Genomic DNA, 15,514 nt, shown 5'->3' with positions numbered 1-15,514 from the left:
GCTGATCTTCCTATGCATGGTCGTTTAATTAGAATCCCAGAAATAGGATTTCTTATTTAAAATAATCACAGCTAAAAACCATATCCATCTATGGATATTTGGAAGTACAGACATGTAACTCTCGGGGAGCTGTAACCAAAATGACATGCTTACACACTCATCACATGCCATTTTATATACTGTCCAAATCTAAACATGGTTTAGGTTATGTCACAGTTGTTTTACTGCTATGAATGAGATTTCACAACTAGTTTAGTTGCTGTGCAGTGTATTACTGTAATACAATACAGTCATTTCACAACAATTTTGTACTCACTAGAAAAAGTACAAGCAAACTTGCCATTTCAAGCAAATTCAATACAGTATTTCACAAGTGCAATAACAGGAAAGTATGTCTTTCTGCTGAAATCAAACAAAAACTGAGACTTAAATTTACAATTAAGGGACAGACGTTTCATGAGTCATGTCAATTTAACAATGGATATGGCCAACATTCTGTTAAAAGTTTAACAGCTACCTGTGAAAAGGCCCTTTATCACATTTTCAACAAATTTACTTTCAAATATTGGAACAATTGCAACTTCACATCGAGTCATGTTTGGAGGTACACGGACAAACATGGAGAACACCAAGATGTGGCATGAGGAAATACCCATCCTTCTATGAATCACATCACTGACCCAAGTGGTGACCTAAGTGAATACTTGAGTGCACACAAGTTTCTAACTGTCCTACAACCATCATACCACATTAGACCCTTTATTGATGGTTTATCTCATGTTTTTCTTTCTTCCTTCAAAAGGAACTCACAAGCTGTTAAGGTATTTGGGGCTCATTAAGGTAGAACTGGTCTAAAATGAGAAATTCAAGCCCTTTCCTGGCTATCCCATGAACACACGTCTACAGTAAAGCCTGTGATACTGAAAGAGTGTAAAAGTGTACGTTCCCTTTGCATCACAACTAATTTTGTTCACAGGTTTACCAATAAATAGATGCATTTTTAAAATACATTTTCATTTTCCAACAAAAATTAAGCAATGGATAATAAAGGTTAGTTAAATATTACATATTTTTACAAGCAGATTTCTATATGCAAGCATTAAACAAGTATTACATTTACAAACACATGAGAAACTATTAACATGTGCTCTAAGTTAAGATGCATTACAGAAGTCCAGTGAGAACACAGACTGAGGTACTACTATTTAGGCTGCCACTGGCTGCATAGCACACTCTGTTACTGCCCTACAGAAGCCAACATTTTACTGCTCCCACTGGACAAAACTATAATAAATGGAGACACCATTGTCTGACTGGGTATGTAATGTAGTGCTCTGGAAGATTTCCTTGTGTGTAGGCAGCCATGAGAAGTCTTTTTCAGTGTGCGTATCAGAGGATCACACACTGAAGGGCACCAGGCTTGAGGGAGAGTTGGTACAAGGTGGATTGTTGTCAGTCATGACACCAGGGTCCAGGCCATTTACCGCTCTGCTGCAAACACCAAACACAGTTATACTGGTTAGAAGCTTCTTACTGATTAACACAACATCTTATAGCATATTGCTCAGGATATCACTGTAGGCACTATTATAGTCATGCACCAGGAAGAAACATTTTTAGTAATACTCTATAATACCCAAGATTTATTATATGATTGTATATTTTTAAATGTGAAATTCATGCCAACTAGGTAGGTTACTGTACTTCTATAAATGTGTTGTGCAAGGAACAGAATAGTTAGCTACTGAGTGAGTTGATTTAGCCATCACAGTAAAAAAAAAATCAAAAAATCATATTTTTGTACCAAGAAGAGTATGTATTCAAGTTTTCACATAACCAGTCAAACCCTAAAATAATTATGGAGAAAGGTTTGCACCAGATGAACAGAGTGAATTGAAAATGTGGATACATCAAGTCTGATGACTCACAAAGTAAAAAACAAGACACTCAATACTTTTACAGAAGTAATATCTTCTAGGACTCAATATGAGGAAAATCAAGTAACCAGCAGACAACAGCCACAGCCACACATACATCCTGCCTTCCATAACCACTAGTACTGCATTGGAAACTGAATTTACACTATGAAAAACTGATGAAACTAATTTTCAGACTGTACTTTTTACAAATAAAAATGTTTTTAGTTTCTAAGCAGTTTTGCCAGCTGCAATCAGCAATGCCATATATTTTCTCTCCCACAGTGGTAATAGCTAGATGCTGACAAAAACTGCAGGGACCCAATAACACTTAAAAATCTAGTGCTCTGCATCTCCTCTCAGTGTCCTTCTCCGTGTACTGCATCAGCAGCGCAGTGATGGAGCATTGTGGAGACCTCTCCCAAAGCCAGCCCCCACAGATGCAGCATGCAGACGTGAAAAGGGAAACAGTCACTAACCCCAGCTACCCTTGTGCTCGGCTTCACTTCTTATTACAAAAACTAAGATGAAAGGCATCCTGTCAGGCAGATAATGAGAGGAACCACTGGCTCAGTTTAAGGTTAACTGTAAACTCCATAAGACCACTCTTGTTAACACATTGTCATGTTTAAGATCATCAGTCTCATCTGAATGTAACAGCAGCTTTTCTCCTTCCATGTGAAAAGGCCAAGCAGTGTTTTAAGGCTGGTGACTAAAACAAGTTCCCATGGTATCAGTGAGTTAAATTTTTTTAAAAAAAACATGGTTAAGAAACATGGTTAGAACACACTTGTAGGGTGCACCTTGATGCAAAAGATTTGAACCACCACCAAGCAGTTAATGGAGATGACAGGATTCAGTCCTACAGGATAATAGAAGCTTATTCTAAATGGGTTAAAGGGGATGTGTTAACCAGCATGCAAGCACCCCACATACAGCTTCTACTAAGCTCAATTACCCATAGAAATGCAGGGAAAATGACTCTCTCTCTTCTGCTGGGGAAAAAACACACAGGGTCAGGGTCTGAGAAGGATGGCTCTTTCCCCTATAAACACCCAGTAACTGCTTTATCAGGTATGCCTACCTTACAGGTATAATTAACAGAATACCATGTCTTACACACAACTCTGAATTATATAGGACATATTGCTGCCTCATCTGTTGTATTCAGATGTTATCTGATTGCTGGTAGCACTATGCACAAGTTATGCATTGTTTCCATGGGGTTTTTCATAGATCACTTTCTGATTACTGCAAAGTATTTGACTGTCAGTGTCATACTCTTTGGTAGTGTCTCATCTGATGACTAGGTATAATAGCCAGAAAAAATTCCATCAGGGCAGTTCAGCCTGTCAGTACATCTGAAAGACATATGCAGGTGATAAGTAGCCACTAAGTATATGACCAGAGACTGCTGTAAGCCCTCTATGAAATTATTGTTTATTATCAGAAATGGCTTTTGAAGCCATCTTGCAACCTTAAGGGAAACAACCAAAAACTAAAATTAAAAACAAATACATATTATGAATGAGCTTTAGGCTAAATAAGATAATGCATCACAACTGGATTCTAATACACATGAGAAATGCGGTTACCTGATCAAACCAACAGTTAACTACTGTCTGATTACTGGGTGGTGGCTGGCAACATTTCTTGACATGCAAGACTCCTGAAAGGATGGAGAGGGCATACTCACGCCTTGTCAAAGTAGGACATGTGCAGTGAGTGTGAATATTGATGAATCCCCCCGTTTATAAGGTTTCCGTTGGCGTTGATGACATAGTTCTTTCTTGCAGCCTGGTCCTTTGCAAAATTTCTACAGGCTGCAAGTTTAGACTCTAAAGCCTGCCAAAGAAAAGTAAAAAGTGACAAAAAGCATTAGAAAGCTCTAGTACTATATAGTATGTATAGTAATGATATGATGTATAGTAATTATTGGAATGTTAAGCAAGCGTTAAATATTTGTACCCAATCAAACTTGCTAACATAAATTTGAATAATGCTATAAACAATACAATCTTATAATGCCATGGATTGTGTTCAAGAATTATTTCTATCATTTGTTACTATCCTCACAGTGAACACAAGGCAAAGCCAGTTTTTATGCTTCTCCCAGTTTATGTAGGTGGTGGAGATTCAAGTCCTGTAAAGAAGCACTTTGGTGCCAGTACTCACCCCAACTTTGCGTAATAAATCCCCAACGATATTGAGAGCTGATATTCTAGCAGCTGGAGTAAGGGCTGAATTATTACACCCATCAGGCAACACTGCAGAAGAAAAAAAATCTATCAGTAGTTGCCTCATACGCTCAGTCAAGTGAATTAAACAAAACAGTTTAACCGTTCTACAGTCACTGTTATCATTTTACAAATTAGAGAAATAAAAGAAACATTTCATTTAAAAAAGACATGAGGAACCATTACTTATTCCCACATCCTGGCTAGGAAAACTGTGATTAAATACTTCCAGTAATATCACGGTACATACAGCCCCTCCCCCCAGATGTCTACCCCCGCCAGCCCAATGTGTGTGTGCGCGTACACCATCCCCGTGTTTCACACCTGCTCCTTGTTTTGTATTATTATAGTGCGTGTGTACAAGTCTCTTGTTTAATTGTTAATGTTGTCCGTGTTTAATCTTACGTGTGCCTGAGTGCTACATTCTCTGTTTTGGAAATAAACATTTTGTTCTGTTTCCCACGACTCATCCCCGCATCCTGCTTAGCCTCCTCGCGTCACATGTAACTACTAATTTAGATTTTTTTTCCAGGCTTTCTTCTGTTGTTTGTTTGTTTTGTTTTGTTTTTTATATAGATTGTATAATTAAATTAGAACATCTGCTTTAATTTTTTTTCGCCTGGAGAAACAGTAATCCTGCAAGTTTGAATTAAGGTTATTCACTATTAACAAAACACTCACATACATACATATAATCAAAAGCCTTTCTTGATGTTTGTGACTTCACAGTCCCACTCATTTCCTGGTGTAGGGCTGTATCTGGAGCTGTACCTTTCTGACCACTGAAGGCATTGTCCAGGCTCTGGCTAAGCGGTGTTGCAGGCAGTGAGAGAGAAGCCTGCACAGCAGAATCCGTTTTCTCATTGTCTGGAGTCGGAGAGCTGGGAGCAGACATCCTTGTTAAATCAGGCTGCCTCTCACGCACAGCCAGCTCTTGCCGCAGATCTTAAGACACATACGCACACCACATTTTAAAATGTACATGTTACATATGCAGAGAATATACATTTCCTCTAAGTTTAAATTAGAGTTAGACAGAGAAATCAAGAGAGAGGGACCCAATAACACTTTAGAATCAAGAGCGAAAGAGAGGGCTTTCTTTAGTTAGACAGAAATACCAAGAGACACTGTGCAGGTTGAAGAATGAGAGAAGTCAATTAGCACCTCTAGCCTCATCCTTTAATCTCTGCACAGACACCAGGAGAGATTCTTTTTCATCCAGCTCACTCTCCAGAAAGGCATTCCTCTCTATGGCCTGATTCAGTCTCTGCTCAAAGTCCTCCAGAGATGTAATTGTAGCTCTGCAGGGAACAAACATCACAGAAATTTGAATATAAAACTTTAATTGCTCAAACCCATAACTCAGATTGACCACAGGACACAGTGAAATAAACACTGAGGTTATTTATGGCATCAGTTCCAATGAAAGGGATACAGTGATTTAATTTTCATGACTGGCTGAGGAACCATATGACAATCAGCTGCTGGCAAGAACTTTGGCAGTTAGAACAAAATCCCTATATCCCCAACATCTCAAGAGTTACAAAGAAGTACTACACAGCATCAGTAGAGGTACTGAAAAGGATCACCAGAGGTACTGCATAGTAGCGCTGTCAAAATTGGTCAAAAATTCAATTATTCCTTCTTTAAAAAGCAGTGGGGGGAGGGGAGACACACAGAAAACTGATATTTGACTGGATCAAACCTATGTATATATTTCTCTCTCTGTACTGTTATATGGTCTTACAGACATCAGGAAAACAACCAAGCTAGTGCTGCTATTTTCCCCCAACAATCATATATTAATTGTCAATCAATTATCTGGGTTTTTTAATAATTTGATAACAATCAATTCAGAATATTAATTGACAGTAGCACTACACAGAGGTACTGCACAACATTACTAGTGGTACTGCACAGCAGTTAACATACTCTGACCCCAGTGTCTTTTCCTGTGTTTGTCTACATGTAAAAACCAATGGTGATGTTTTTTAGGGGAAAAGTCAAAAGATTACGTAAAACACTAATTTCCAATAAACATCAAAGTAGTTTTACAAGACACTGGAGTCAGTAAAGATTACAGAGATATGTAACTACTATGGCAGAAAAAGGCCGCTGCAACGACCTCTGACCTCTTGGCTCTCTCCAGGTCATCATTGGCCTGCTCCAGCTCTCTGACGTATTTGAGCAGCTGCTCTTTTATGCTCCGGGTCTGGCCCAGATCGTCCTCCAGAATGGAGATCTGCTTGTAGCTCTGTGCATACTGCTGCTCCAGCTTCTCCTAAAAGCACACACAGAAGGGGACACATTAATTCTTTTTGTGTGCGCTTTTAGGCTTCATTGTGCTTAGTCTGTGGGATACATATTTACTGCTTTCTCACACTCAAGTCAAATTTAATGGCAGGGCCAATATCTGACAAACTGCTATGGACACACAAATTCTTGTTGAGCATTCTCCTTCCTAGGCTAAGAATAAAAAAGCTAGCACTATACATTCACATTTTAAACTGTTTTTTGTGCCAATGAAAAAATAAATGCATATATGCTAGTGACCTACTGGAAGAACAATATGCCAAAATAGGATAGACCTTGCACTGATTCACTGGCCAACAATTTTGGTTACTGCAAAAAAACAAAAAAAAAAAAACCCCAAAAAAACCCAAAACCTGTTTATTATGTATTTTTTACATGTTGAATGTTACATGTTCCAAATGTTTTCAGAATTTCTCTATTACCCATATTTGTTTGGTCCAGTATACTCAAATATCATTATGTACAGTATAGAAAAGTGGTACCAAATAAAGAGGATCAGGACTATTGATGGCAGAATACCGTTGGACACTGAAAGACGAATGTTCCTGATGCCAAATATAGGCAAAATCATACATTGTACATTTTGGAAGTACATCTGTGCACATTCTAAGTGTAATAACAGCCTTAATTCTAAATATATAATTAACATAAAATTTAATTGTCCTGCCATTTTAAACATTTTAAATGTAGCCTTTACTATAAAGGACCACCCATTTTAGTTTGGGGGAAAGAATAAATCTGTGTTGCCAAGTGATCTGATCATTTAATTTCCATGTATATTATACAATTTTTAAAAAGGTCTACACATTAGAAATTATGGTTAGTCTAAATAATTTTCATTTCACATCCAGATACAACACTGAACTTTAGTCAGCTTTGTCACTACAGTATTGGGCTTCTTTGCAGTGCCTTCACCAACAAAAATCCAGAGAGCTTTTTCAATCTATTTTTCTCATATACACAATAACCTACAAGAAAAGACGTCATCTATAGAAACTACACACTGAGGAGACAAAAGGTACCTGACTTCTCACATGTGCATAATGGAACACAGCTGGGCTTGTAATGTATCAATGGAAAGCATGCAGTGGGAACTGCAAAGACAGAACACACATGAAAGTACCATATACTATGCATATGGTCATCTGAAAATAAAGGGAGATGATAAAAAAAAGCATGCTGAAATAACATGAATCACTACTTAAGGGTAGGGTAGTGTTAACAGTGCTGTCCTGGCACAGGAATATGTTTCATCACATATTTCACGTGAGTGTAATTTTTTAGCCAAGGTGCCAGGAAAAATGTGACGTCAACATGCATTGCACTTAAAAAAACGAAGCACAACATGGCGTTAAAGATGCAAGTTCTGCCTTCATCAACGGGAGCATGAAAATGAACCTGGCTTCAGTAAGTCTCCAGGCTGGTTCCATTTCTGTCACCTTAAGAGTGTCGAGTTCGCGCTGCAGTCTCTGGTTGTCTGCCTGCAGGTCTCGAAGGCAGTGTTCAGCCTGGCCCAGCTGAGTCTCCAGCTCAGCCTCCAGCTCACGACTGCCCTCCTGAAATTCCAGGAGTTCTTCCTGTGCCTCCTTACAGCTGAGCACATCATATACACACGCACAAACACAAACAAAAAACACATTCACAATTTGTATATTTCTAAAATTAACTGAATTTGATCAGTCCTCATCAAACAGGCTAATACAAGGGAAATAAAACAGGGATCATTTGTTTTACATTCTTCCTTAATATACTTCACATTTGCAGCTTATTCTTTTTGCAACTGCTAGTACAGAGGGTATAAATTTTGTAGCCTTAACGCCATTTCCAGAAGGAGCACTCTATACACAATACAGTTGATAGACTCATGAAATACACCGCTGGCCTTTGACACATGTTTATTCAAGTCTATTTTACATCAAAAAGAAAAACTATTATAAAATTATCCCAAAAAAGATTTCTGGATGCCTTTGGCCAGTGAACTATTGCCTTATTCTATACTTGGCAAAGCTCAGAGCAGTTACAATACTACTGGAGAAAAAGCTAAGGTATTGTCAAGGACACCTGATAAATGCTATCTGTGCTTGATATATTAATGTGCACACACACATGCATGTGCAAAAACGTGCACACATGCACATGTTGACACAGACACACACATGGACACAGACATTTACTTTTACATTTACAGCATTTGGTAGATGTTCTCATTCAGAGCACCTTACAAAAGTGCTTTTTCATTTACACACAGAATGCATCCTAGCCAGTACAGTAGGCTAGAGTTCAAGATACCATTGAACTAAAATGCTGCTGAAATACAGGGATCAATGCTGATGCCTAGAAGAGCATCTTTCCTAAAAGAGCACATCTAGGAAAAATTATTGTTTCGTCACACCAAGGCCATTCTATTTTTCTATTTGCTTAAAAACACCTCAACTCATGCATTCTGCATAGAATTCTGAATAAGAGTTCAGGATTGACTGGTGACTGGGGGAAGGGCAACTCTTCAGAGTTGGCTATGTAATCACCCAGTATCATGTGTCAACCATAACTGAAAGATATTTTTACAATATAGTCACTGTATAAACAGGTGAGACAGAGAACAGGGTGGGATGATGTGTGCATCCATCTGTTTCAAGAGCACCACTAGTGTGGCTAGGCAGCACTATCAGTTATCATCTGTGACACATTCCTGCACCCTCTTTGGTCTCTAAATTGCTGGGCAGAGAAGGGTGGTGTGCAAAGGAAGCCCTAGTCATGTGTCGCAGAGATCAGGAACAGCCTCCATGCGACATATCTAATAAATAGTCATAAGCCATTAGCAAATTGGAGGCAGGCTGCCAAACCTAATCAAGCACTGCCAAACTCTCACAACCACTCTGCAAAATCCAAATATTTCTGACTAACCAAAAATGTCTTTGGCTATGTAACCAAAGTCTTCTTTGGCAGTAACAGTAAATCCTAATTAAATAAACAAGAACAGCTCTCATTTGTATATCTAAGCTTCTGCTCAGATTGTGGTGTTCTGTAAATATGTGAGACTGTAAACCTCTGGCATGCTCAGGGTTTCTTATGTAACCCAGGCGTAACTTTAGACTAGTTTACCGTTAGGCTAAAAATGCACTGTGTTATTAGCAGCTCTTCATTTCAATGGCGAGGGTAATTGTAAATCAGGTTAGTCTAAACCCAGTCCTCCAGGATAGAATGTATATGCAGTTCTATGAAATGTGTTTTCCCATGTAACACACGCATCTTTTATTCCTAATCTTAGCTGTAGTGGGACAAAACTGCAGCCAATGGCTTCCCTATAAGACTGGCACATCTTACAACAAAAACCTATAAGAGGAAGCCGCTGGTAGTGGACTGTGTAAACCATATTACAGATTAGTATTTTACAGACAGCCATTCTTCTGAACATACCAATGAGATTGAGCTTTTTGGGGAGATGAACTTCCAGCCCAAATGCTACATCTAAAGTGTAAAACTTGGTATATTGTTGTTTGAACTTAGGCTGCTTTCATTTATTCTTTGTTAAGAGTTTACTTCCTAACATGGGCGACACCAAATAAAGCTTATTCCTTTAAGCCGTAACGTAGCTAAAGGCTATCTATGTTAAAAAGTTTGGCCTAGTGCCTTTTGAAAGAAAGAGGACCTCCATCACGTGATTGAGTGTGGTTTCATTTTTGTCACACTTTTTAAGGTAACTTCCTTCCTAGCAGTGATGTCACAAATTAACAAAGCTCCTCCAAGATAACAAGGTCGAGAGAGAACTCTCTTAAGTGCCGTCAGCTAAATGGTAAGACCTATGGCATAATGCAGTTAAACTTATTGTGACCTACCTTTTCTGGTACTTGAGACAAAGTGCTTTCCAGAATTCAATTTCCTCATCTTTGGAGGAGAATTTGGGTATCACATCTGCATCCATGACAGATAAACCTAAAAGATTACAATTATGTTAATAATAATCACAATTATGCAAAAAGATGATTTAAGTAACGGGAGGGAAAAATGCTTCCATCTTGGCCTCTACCCTGATCAACGGGTCACAATAACATTGTACAACTGAGTCATTTAATGCTAGGCTCAGCTTACATCTGCACTGCAGTGTCAGTCTCTACAAAATCAATAGGACCAAACATGACCTCCAAACATCCAGTACCAAGCTATTTTAAATTATATGCCTAGCTCACCCATGACCCTTCAAGTACAGGTCAACAAAGATGCACAACTTATATTTAAAAAAAAAATTACAATTCCATGGAAAGCATATTTCTGTGCTGTATACTACACCAGTGTTATAGGTCTGTGTGGTTGTGCTCTCCTCAGGACAGATGTTGACTGGGGAATGAGTCTCATCAATATTATACAAATCAGCATAGTGCAAAAGTATGAGGGTGGCGAAAATTAGCTTATGATACTAACGCAAGCTATCCTTGCCCTGACCCTAAGAAAAGAAACTCTAACAACGAATTAGTACCTAGTCTTTTCATCTCCATATTATTTTTAGTGTAGGACTACAACACAACCAGCAGCAATAATCAATCAATCAATCAATCAAAAAAAGCTAGCTACTATTTCAAATCACAGTTTTTAGGTCTCGGACAAACTTGCTAGCTGGCTAGTTAACTAACTAGGTAGCTAGGTTAGCATAATGATAGTAGTTACACCTTAAACAAAATAAACTAGCTGTTATATAGATAGCTAACGTTGTTTTATAATAAATATTGAAGGTTCTGTCATTTCATTAAAGTGAATAATTCCACTTGTGAACTTAAACAATAAAATGAGAATTGTCATCAGCGGTAGAAAAAAAAGAAAAAGCTATAGCCAAGTTAGTTAGTTAGTTAGCAACGATGTGACTGGGGCGCGTGATTACACAGTGGTAACTTTACGCTAGCTAGTTAGCTCAACTATCTGGGCTAGTTAACGCCAGAAATAACGCTAAATGATCCCCCACAAAAGCTCTAGCTAGCCTAAAGCTATTTAGTTAGTTGACCCAACATAGAATTATGTCTATCCTAGATAAATGTCGTCAGCGTTACTATTATGAACATATATGGAGTTTTGATTTATAACTGAAGTTGGTGTTGAACGATGTTGTCATCGTTATTCACTTGTTCCAGTTCTTCACAACATTAGCCAACCTTGCTAGCTAGCTAGCGAGATAGCCAGACGAAAAAAAAAACCCAAACCTTTCTTAATATTGGCTGTCACGCAATATATTTCGAAAGCCAAACCTTTCATCAAACTTACCTTAGCATTTCCAGCCTCTGCGTTTATCTGAGAATGCCGTCTATCCAAAAACACACCAGAGGCGCGTCATTTTTCTGATGACGTAATAATCTCTGCCTAGTCAAACCTCGCAAAGCCACCCTGTGTCAAAAAATCTCCAGATATGAATGTCACATTCTTAAGTGAAGTTCCCCAAGCGATCTGCCTTATTTTTGGTTACTCCCACTTTTACTTAAATTAAAAAAAAAAAAGTCGACTAACGTTTATTGTCATTGTAGGTACCGATTTAAGATTTTAATCTTTCTTGAAAATTGTTAGAGTACGGCCCCCTATTGTCTAATCCAACATTCTTTTGGATGTATATGTAAAGGCCCAAGCATAGCGCTGGACTGTCATTGTAATTGTACGGATATTTAGTCCTCTAAACGAAGACGAAATTGCCAACCGAGGCCAAGGAAGGCCGAATTTAGCAGAAAACTGTAAATATATATAGCTGCAGAGGGCGCTGTGTTAAAGCCTTAGCCCATAACTTCTGCTCTGTAAACGTTTGCATCAAAATGGAATGATTGCATCAGTATGGCGTGTTATCACAAGCAAGATGCAAAGATACGCTAAAATGTACTTAGGCCAAGTGGAATGTTGCTTGTGACTATTTCTGTAGACTTTTTACTGATATCGAGAGAATGAAAAAATGCCAAGTCACCAATGTCAAGTGTGTGTGTGTGTGTGTGTGTGTGTGTGTGTGTGAAAGCATGATTTCAGTAGTTCATGCATGGGATTTCTTATAAAAGACAGCTGAATGGACTGAAATGTAAATTGTACTCACAAGTTGACAGTATCTCATGTAAATTACCATAAAGTGCATATCATTAGCAGTGATACAATAGATACATTAGAATTTTGTATTCCCTACATTTATAATTGTAGGCATAGACAGTATTTTGTATATACTGGAAACATGTATGAAAAATGATATCAATAAACATGCAAACAAAAAACTGTCCTTGGTCTACTTGGCAAATAAACAGAATTACATTGTTTTCTTGCCACGGAATGAGTGGTTATCTTAACACAATATAAATGCCTGGTCTGGGTAAGTGGAGCCTTCCATTACCTTTAAGTCTTTGAGCTTATCCCGTAGATACAAAGTGATAATTATCAAGTAAAGCCATAGTAAATATTGAGTAATGACAGAAAGACTCACACACACACACACACACACACACACACACACACACACACACACACACACACACACACACAGAGAGAGAGAGAGAGAGAGAGAGAGAGAGAGAGAGAGTCAATTAAATTAAATTCAAATGGTGCTTTATTGGCATGACAAATATTCATTCATATTGTCAAAGCTATAATAGACAACACCAATAATACAACTGCTACCAATAGTAATAACAACCACCATATTAATAATATAACTACAATACTCCTATCACCATTATATAATAATAATAATAATAATAATAATAGGCTCTGTATCTCTGGTATATGATATGGTCCCTCAGACTGTGGCAGGAGTGAATGTACAGCGCTGCCAGTGTGCTGAACTCTTTCTGTTCACCAAGAACATAAGGCAGCTTCTCATCAGAGAGATTTTTTAAAACTCTGGGAATATGTGACTAATTTTGTAATTTAATTCTAATCTGGGTAAATTTATTATATTCAGTTAGAAAGTTCAGCTCTGTCCCAATCTTATTGTCCTGGCATTGCTAGCACAGTCTCCGCTCTTTAGGTAACCAGGACTGTTTATGTATGCTGGTCTCTATGGCCATGTGATGGTCAATGAGTCTGTACTCGGTCAGTGTCGACCTTTTTTACAATGATCTTAGCTTCTTAGTGACACAGTACGCTAGGCACCCAGCCTGAAGGACATGCCCACTGACACAGACAGACAGACAGACAGACAGACAGACAGACACACACACACACACACACACACACACACACACACACACACACACACTGCACTTGCCCCACTCCCAATCTCTTGATTACTAAGCACAAGCACCTGTGCCTTGTTTGTTTCCTTTGTTCTCACTACTGCTTAAGCCCACAGGTACTCTCCTCTACTGATGCGCATTCCCCGCCCACACAGTGCCAAATATGACGTATCAAACTAGCAGCCTGCTCTTCCATGTCTCTGAGTTATTAATTGCATTTGGAAATGTCCTGTTCCTGAAATACAAAGTTATTAATTTCTTAGCTCCAGCTATATTAATGGACAATACATTGTAGTTAAAAATCAAATGGTAGTAAACATGTACTAATAGTATATCTCGTGAAGTCAGGTTCAAACTTCAACCACGATGTCTTTGTGTCTCTGGTAGAGAAGATAAAGGATGTATACATTTTTGACATAATAAATATGAAGGGTATGCAGGTAGTGGTACTGGAACTGCATGTGTGGCTGCAGAATCCTCCAGAGCATTATTGATAATTGAAACAGAGCAAATTCTTAAAACCAAAACAGACTAGCTAAATAACAACAACAATAATAATGAGACACAACTAATATGCACCAGTGACAAACAGAAAGTATTTGGTTTTCCTAGGTCTGATGTACTGCATATTGCTGTGCCCAGGATATCAGCATGATTTAACAAAATAAATGTGGTAACACTGTGCATCAATCTTAGTACATGTGAGTAAGGGATGGAATTTTTGCAGGCCTTGGAATGTGAAGAGATGTATTGCAAACAGGAATGAGAGCCTGTATGTTTATAATAGATGGTGGTATTTAAACAAGAATTTCCTGACTTAACTGAAACATCCAAAAAGGTTATCCTCATACCAGTATGTACTATTCCAGAGAAGGCTGGAACTTGGAGGAAGAAGAAATAAACACTTGGGGCTCTTCAAATGTGCATGCAGAAATAACAAAATATCATCAGGGCCTCTCGGGAATTCTAAGGGCGCAGGTCCATTATAGTGTTCAAAAAATTCTCAACAAATCCAACAAATAGGTTTGCATAGAATTGTCCCATGTTAGTACCAATACTAAATCATCTTATTTGTGAATAGTACATGGAGTCAAATGTGAAGCAGTTCAGAGTTAACAGAAGTTCTGAGTCTTAAGAGAATATCTTTGGAATGGCTCTTCTCAGGTCTTGCATCAAGAAAATGTTTTAATGTTCTCCAACCATCTTCATTAATGATGTCTGTGTATAAACTTTTAATGCCCATTGAAAAAAAGTAGGGAATTGGCAGGTAGCATTTGTTCTTTCAGTCATTCAAGAATTTGCGGAAAGTGTGAAGTCTTTAACATGTCAGTAAAAACTGAACAATTGGATGAAAATGTCATCCATAATCTGGGATATAGGTTCTGTTGGGCAGAAACAAGTAGATACAATAAGACATCCAGGATTGTTTTTCTCATTAATTTTAGGGAGAAGATAGTAGAGCTGGAAAGAGTGCTACTCAAGTAAAAAATGTTCTACTCAAGTAAAAGTACTATTACTTTGATGAAATTTTTACTTAAGTAAAAGACAATTTACTGATCTAAGATCTACTCAAGTTAATGTAAAAAGCAACCAATTTAAAATTTACTCAGAGTAAAAGTTGCTTTTTTTTTTAAACAGTGGGAGGGGGTGTCTTTCAGGACAAGGGGATATAAATCTCAAAATACATCTCAATACATTTGTCTTTTACATTGCATAATGCACAAGTCTTGCACACAGATGCCTGAAAATATGAATTTGACTCTTAAAAGCAGTGGAAGGTACACCTATACTATAGTGAACATCATTACTATTAAAGGGATAGTTCAGGTGTAATGGCCCGAGTGCCGCAGGGCAAGCAGCAGGA

At 38.0% G+C, this 15,514-nt stretch overlaps 1 protein-coding gene across 7 annotated transcripts; it reads right to left on the bottom strand.

Annotated features, from left to right (window-relative positions):
- Nucleotides 1–251: 251 nt before the first annotated feature.
- ndel1a (nudE neurodevelopment protein 1-like 1a) lies at nucleotides 252–12,101 on the bottom strand. 7 transcript variants are annotated; one of them, XR_014117143.1, is made up of 11 exons: nucleotides 11,717–12,101; nucleotides 10,303–10,399; nucleotides 7,906–8,059; nucleotides 6,286–6,434; nucleotides 5,318–5,454; nucleotides 4,925–5,098; nucleotides 4,092–4,183; nucleotides 3,613–3,761; nucleotides 3,198–3,277; nucleotides 2,875–2,908; nucleotides 1,386–1,491 (listed from the first exon to the last, which is right to left on the bottom strand). XR_014117143.1 is itself a non-coding variant. In XM_027002690.3 (10 exons), the coding sequence occupies exons 2-10, from the start codon at nucleotides 10,386–10,388 to the stop codon at nucleotides 1,453–1,455; spliced, it is 1,017 nt and encodes a 338-aa protein (XP_026858491.2). In that variant the 5' UTR covers nucleotides 10,389–10,399; nucleotides 11,717–12,101; the 3' UTR covers nucleotides 252–1,452. The 7 variants fall into 7 exon arrangements, 6 of the variants coding, with proteins under 6 accessions (XP_026858491.2, XP_026858493.2, XP_026858494.2 ...); XM_027002690.3 differs by lacking the exon at nucleotides 3,198–3,277 and having other exon boundaries at nucleotides 252–1,491; nucleotides 2,875–2,911; XM_027002692.3 differs by lacking the exon at nucleotides 3,198–3,277 and having other exon boundaries at nucleotides 252–1,488; nucleotides 2,875–2,911.
- Nucleotides 12,102–15,514: the final 3,413 nt, after the last annotated feature.

This window comes from Electrophorus electricus, chromosome 15 (genome assembly GCF_041902795.1).
Source record: "Electrophorus electricus isolate QZ-2024a chromosome 15, ASM4190279v1, whole genome shotgun sequence".
Taxonomy (NCBI): domain Eukaryota; kingdom Metazoa; phylum Chordata; class Actinopteri; order Gymnotiformes; family Gymnotidae; genus Electrophorus; species Electrophorus electricus.
The sequence above is the reverse complement of the archived record's forward strand: the minus strand, read 5'-3'. Positions and strand labels throughout refer to the sequence as shown.

What these genes read in the sequence shown, in the direction of transcription:
- ndel1a (XM_027002688.3), bottom strand. Translation starts at nt 10,388, where the DNA reads ATGGATGCAGATGTGATACCCAAATTCTCCTCCAAAGATGAGGAAATT. An exon ending in GCGAACTCGACACTCTTAAG is followed by an intron (nt 6,435 to 7,905) that starts GTGACAGAAATG and finishes GTGTGCTTTTAG; the next exon opens with GAGAAGCTGGAGCAGCAGTA. An exon ending in ATTTATTACGCAAAGTTGGG is followed by an intron (nt 3,762 to 4,091) that starts GTGAGTACTGGC and finishes TTTCTTTGGCAG; the next exon opens with GCTTTAGAGTCTAAACTTGC.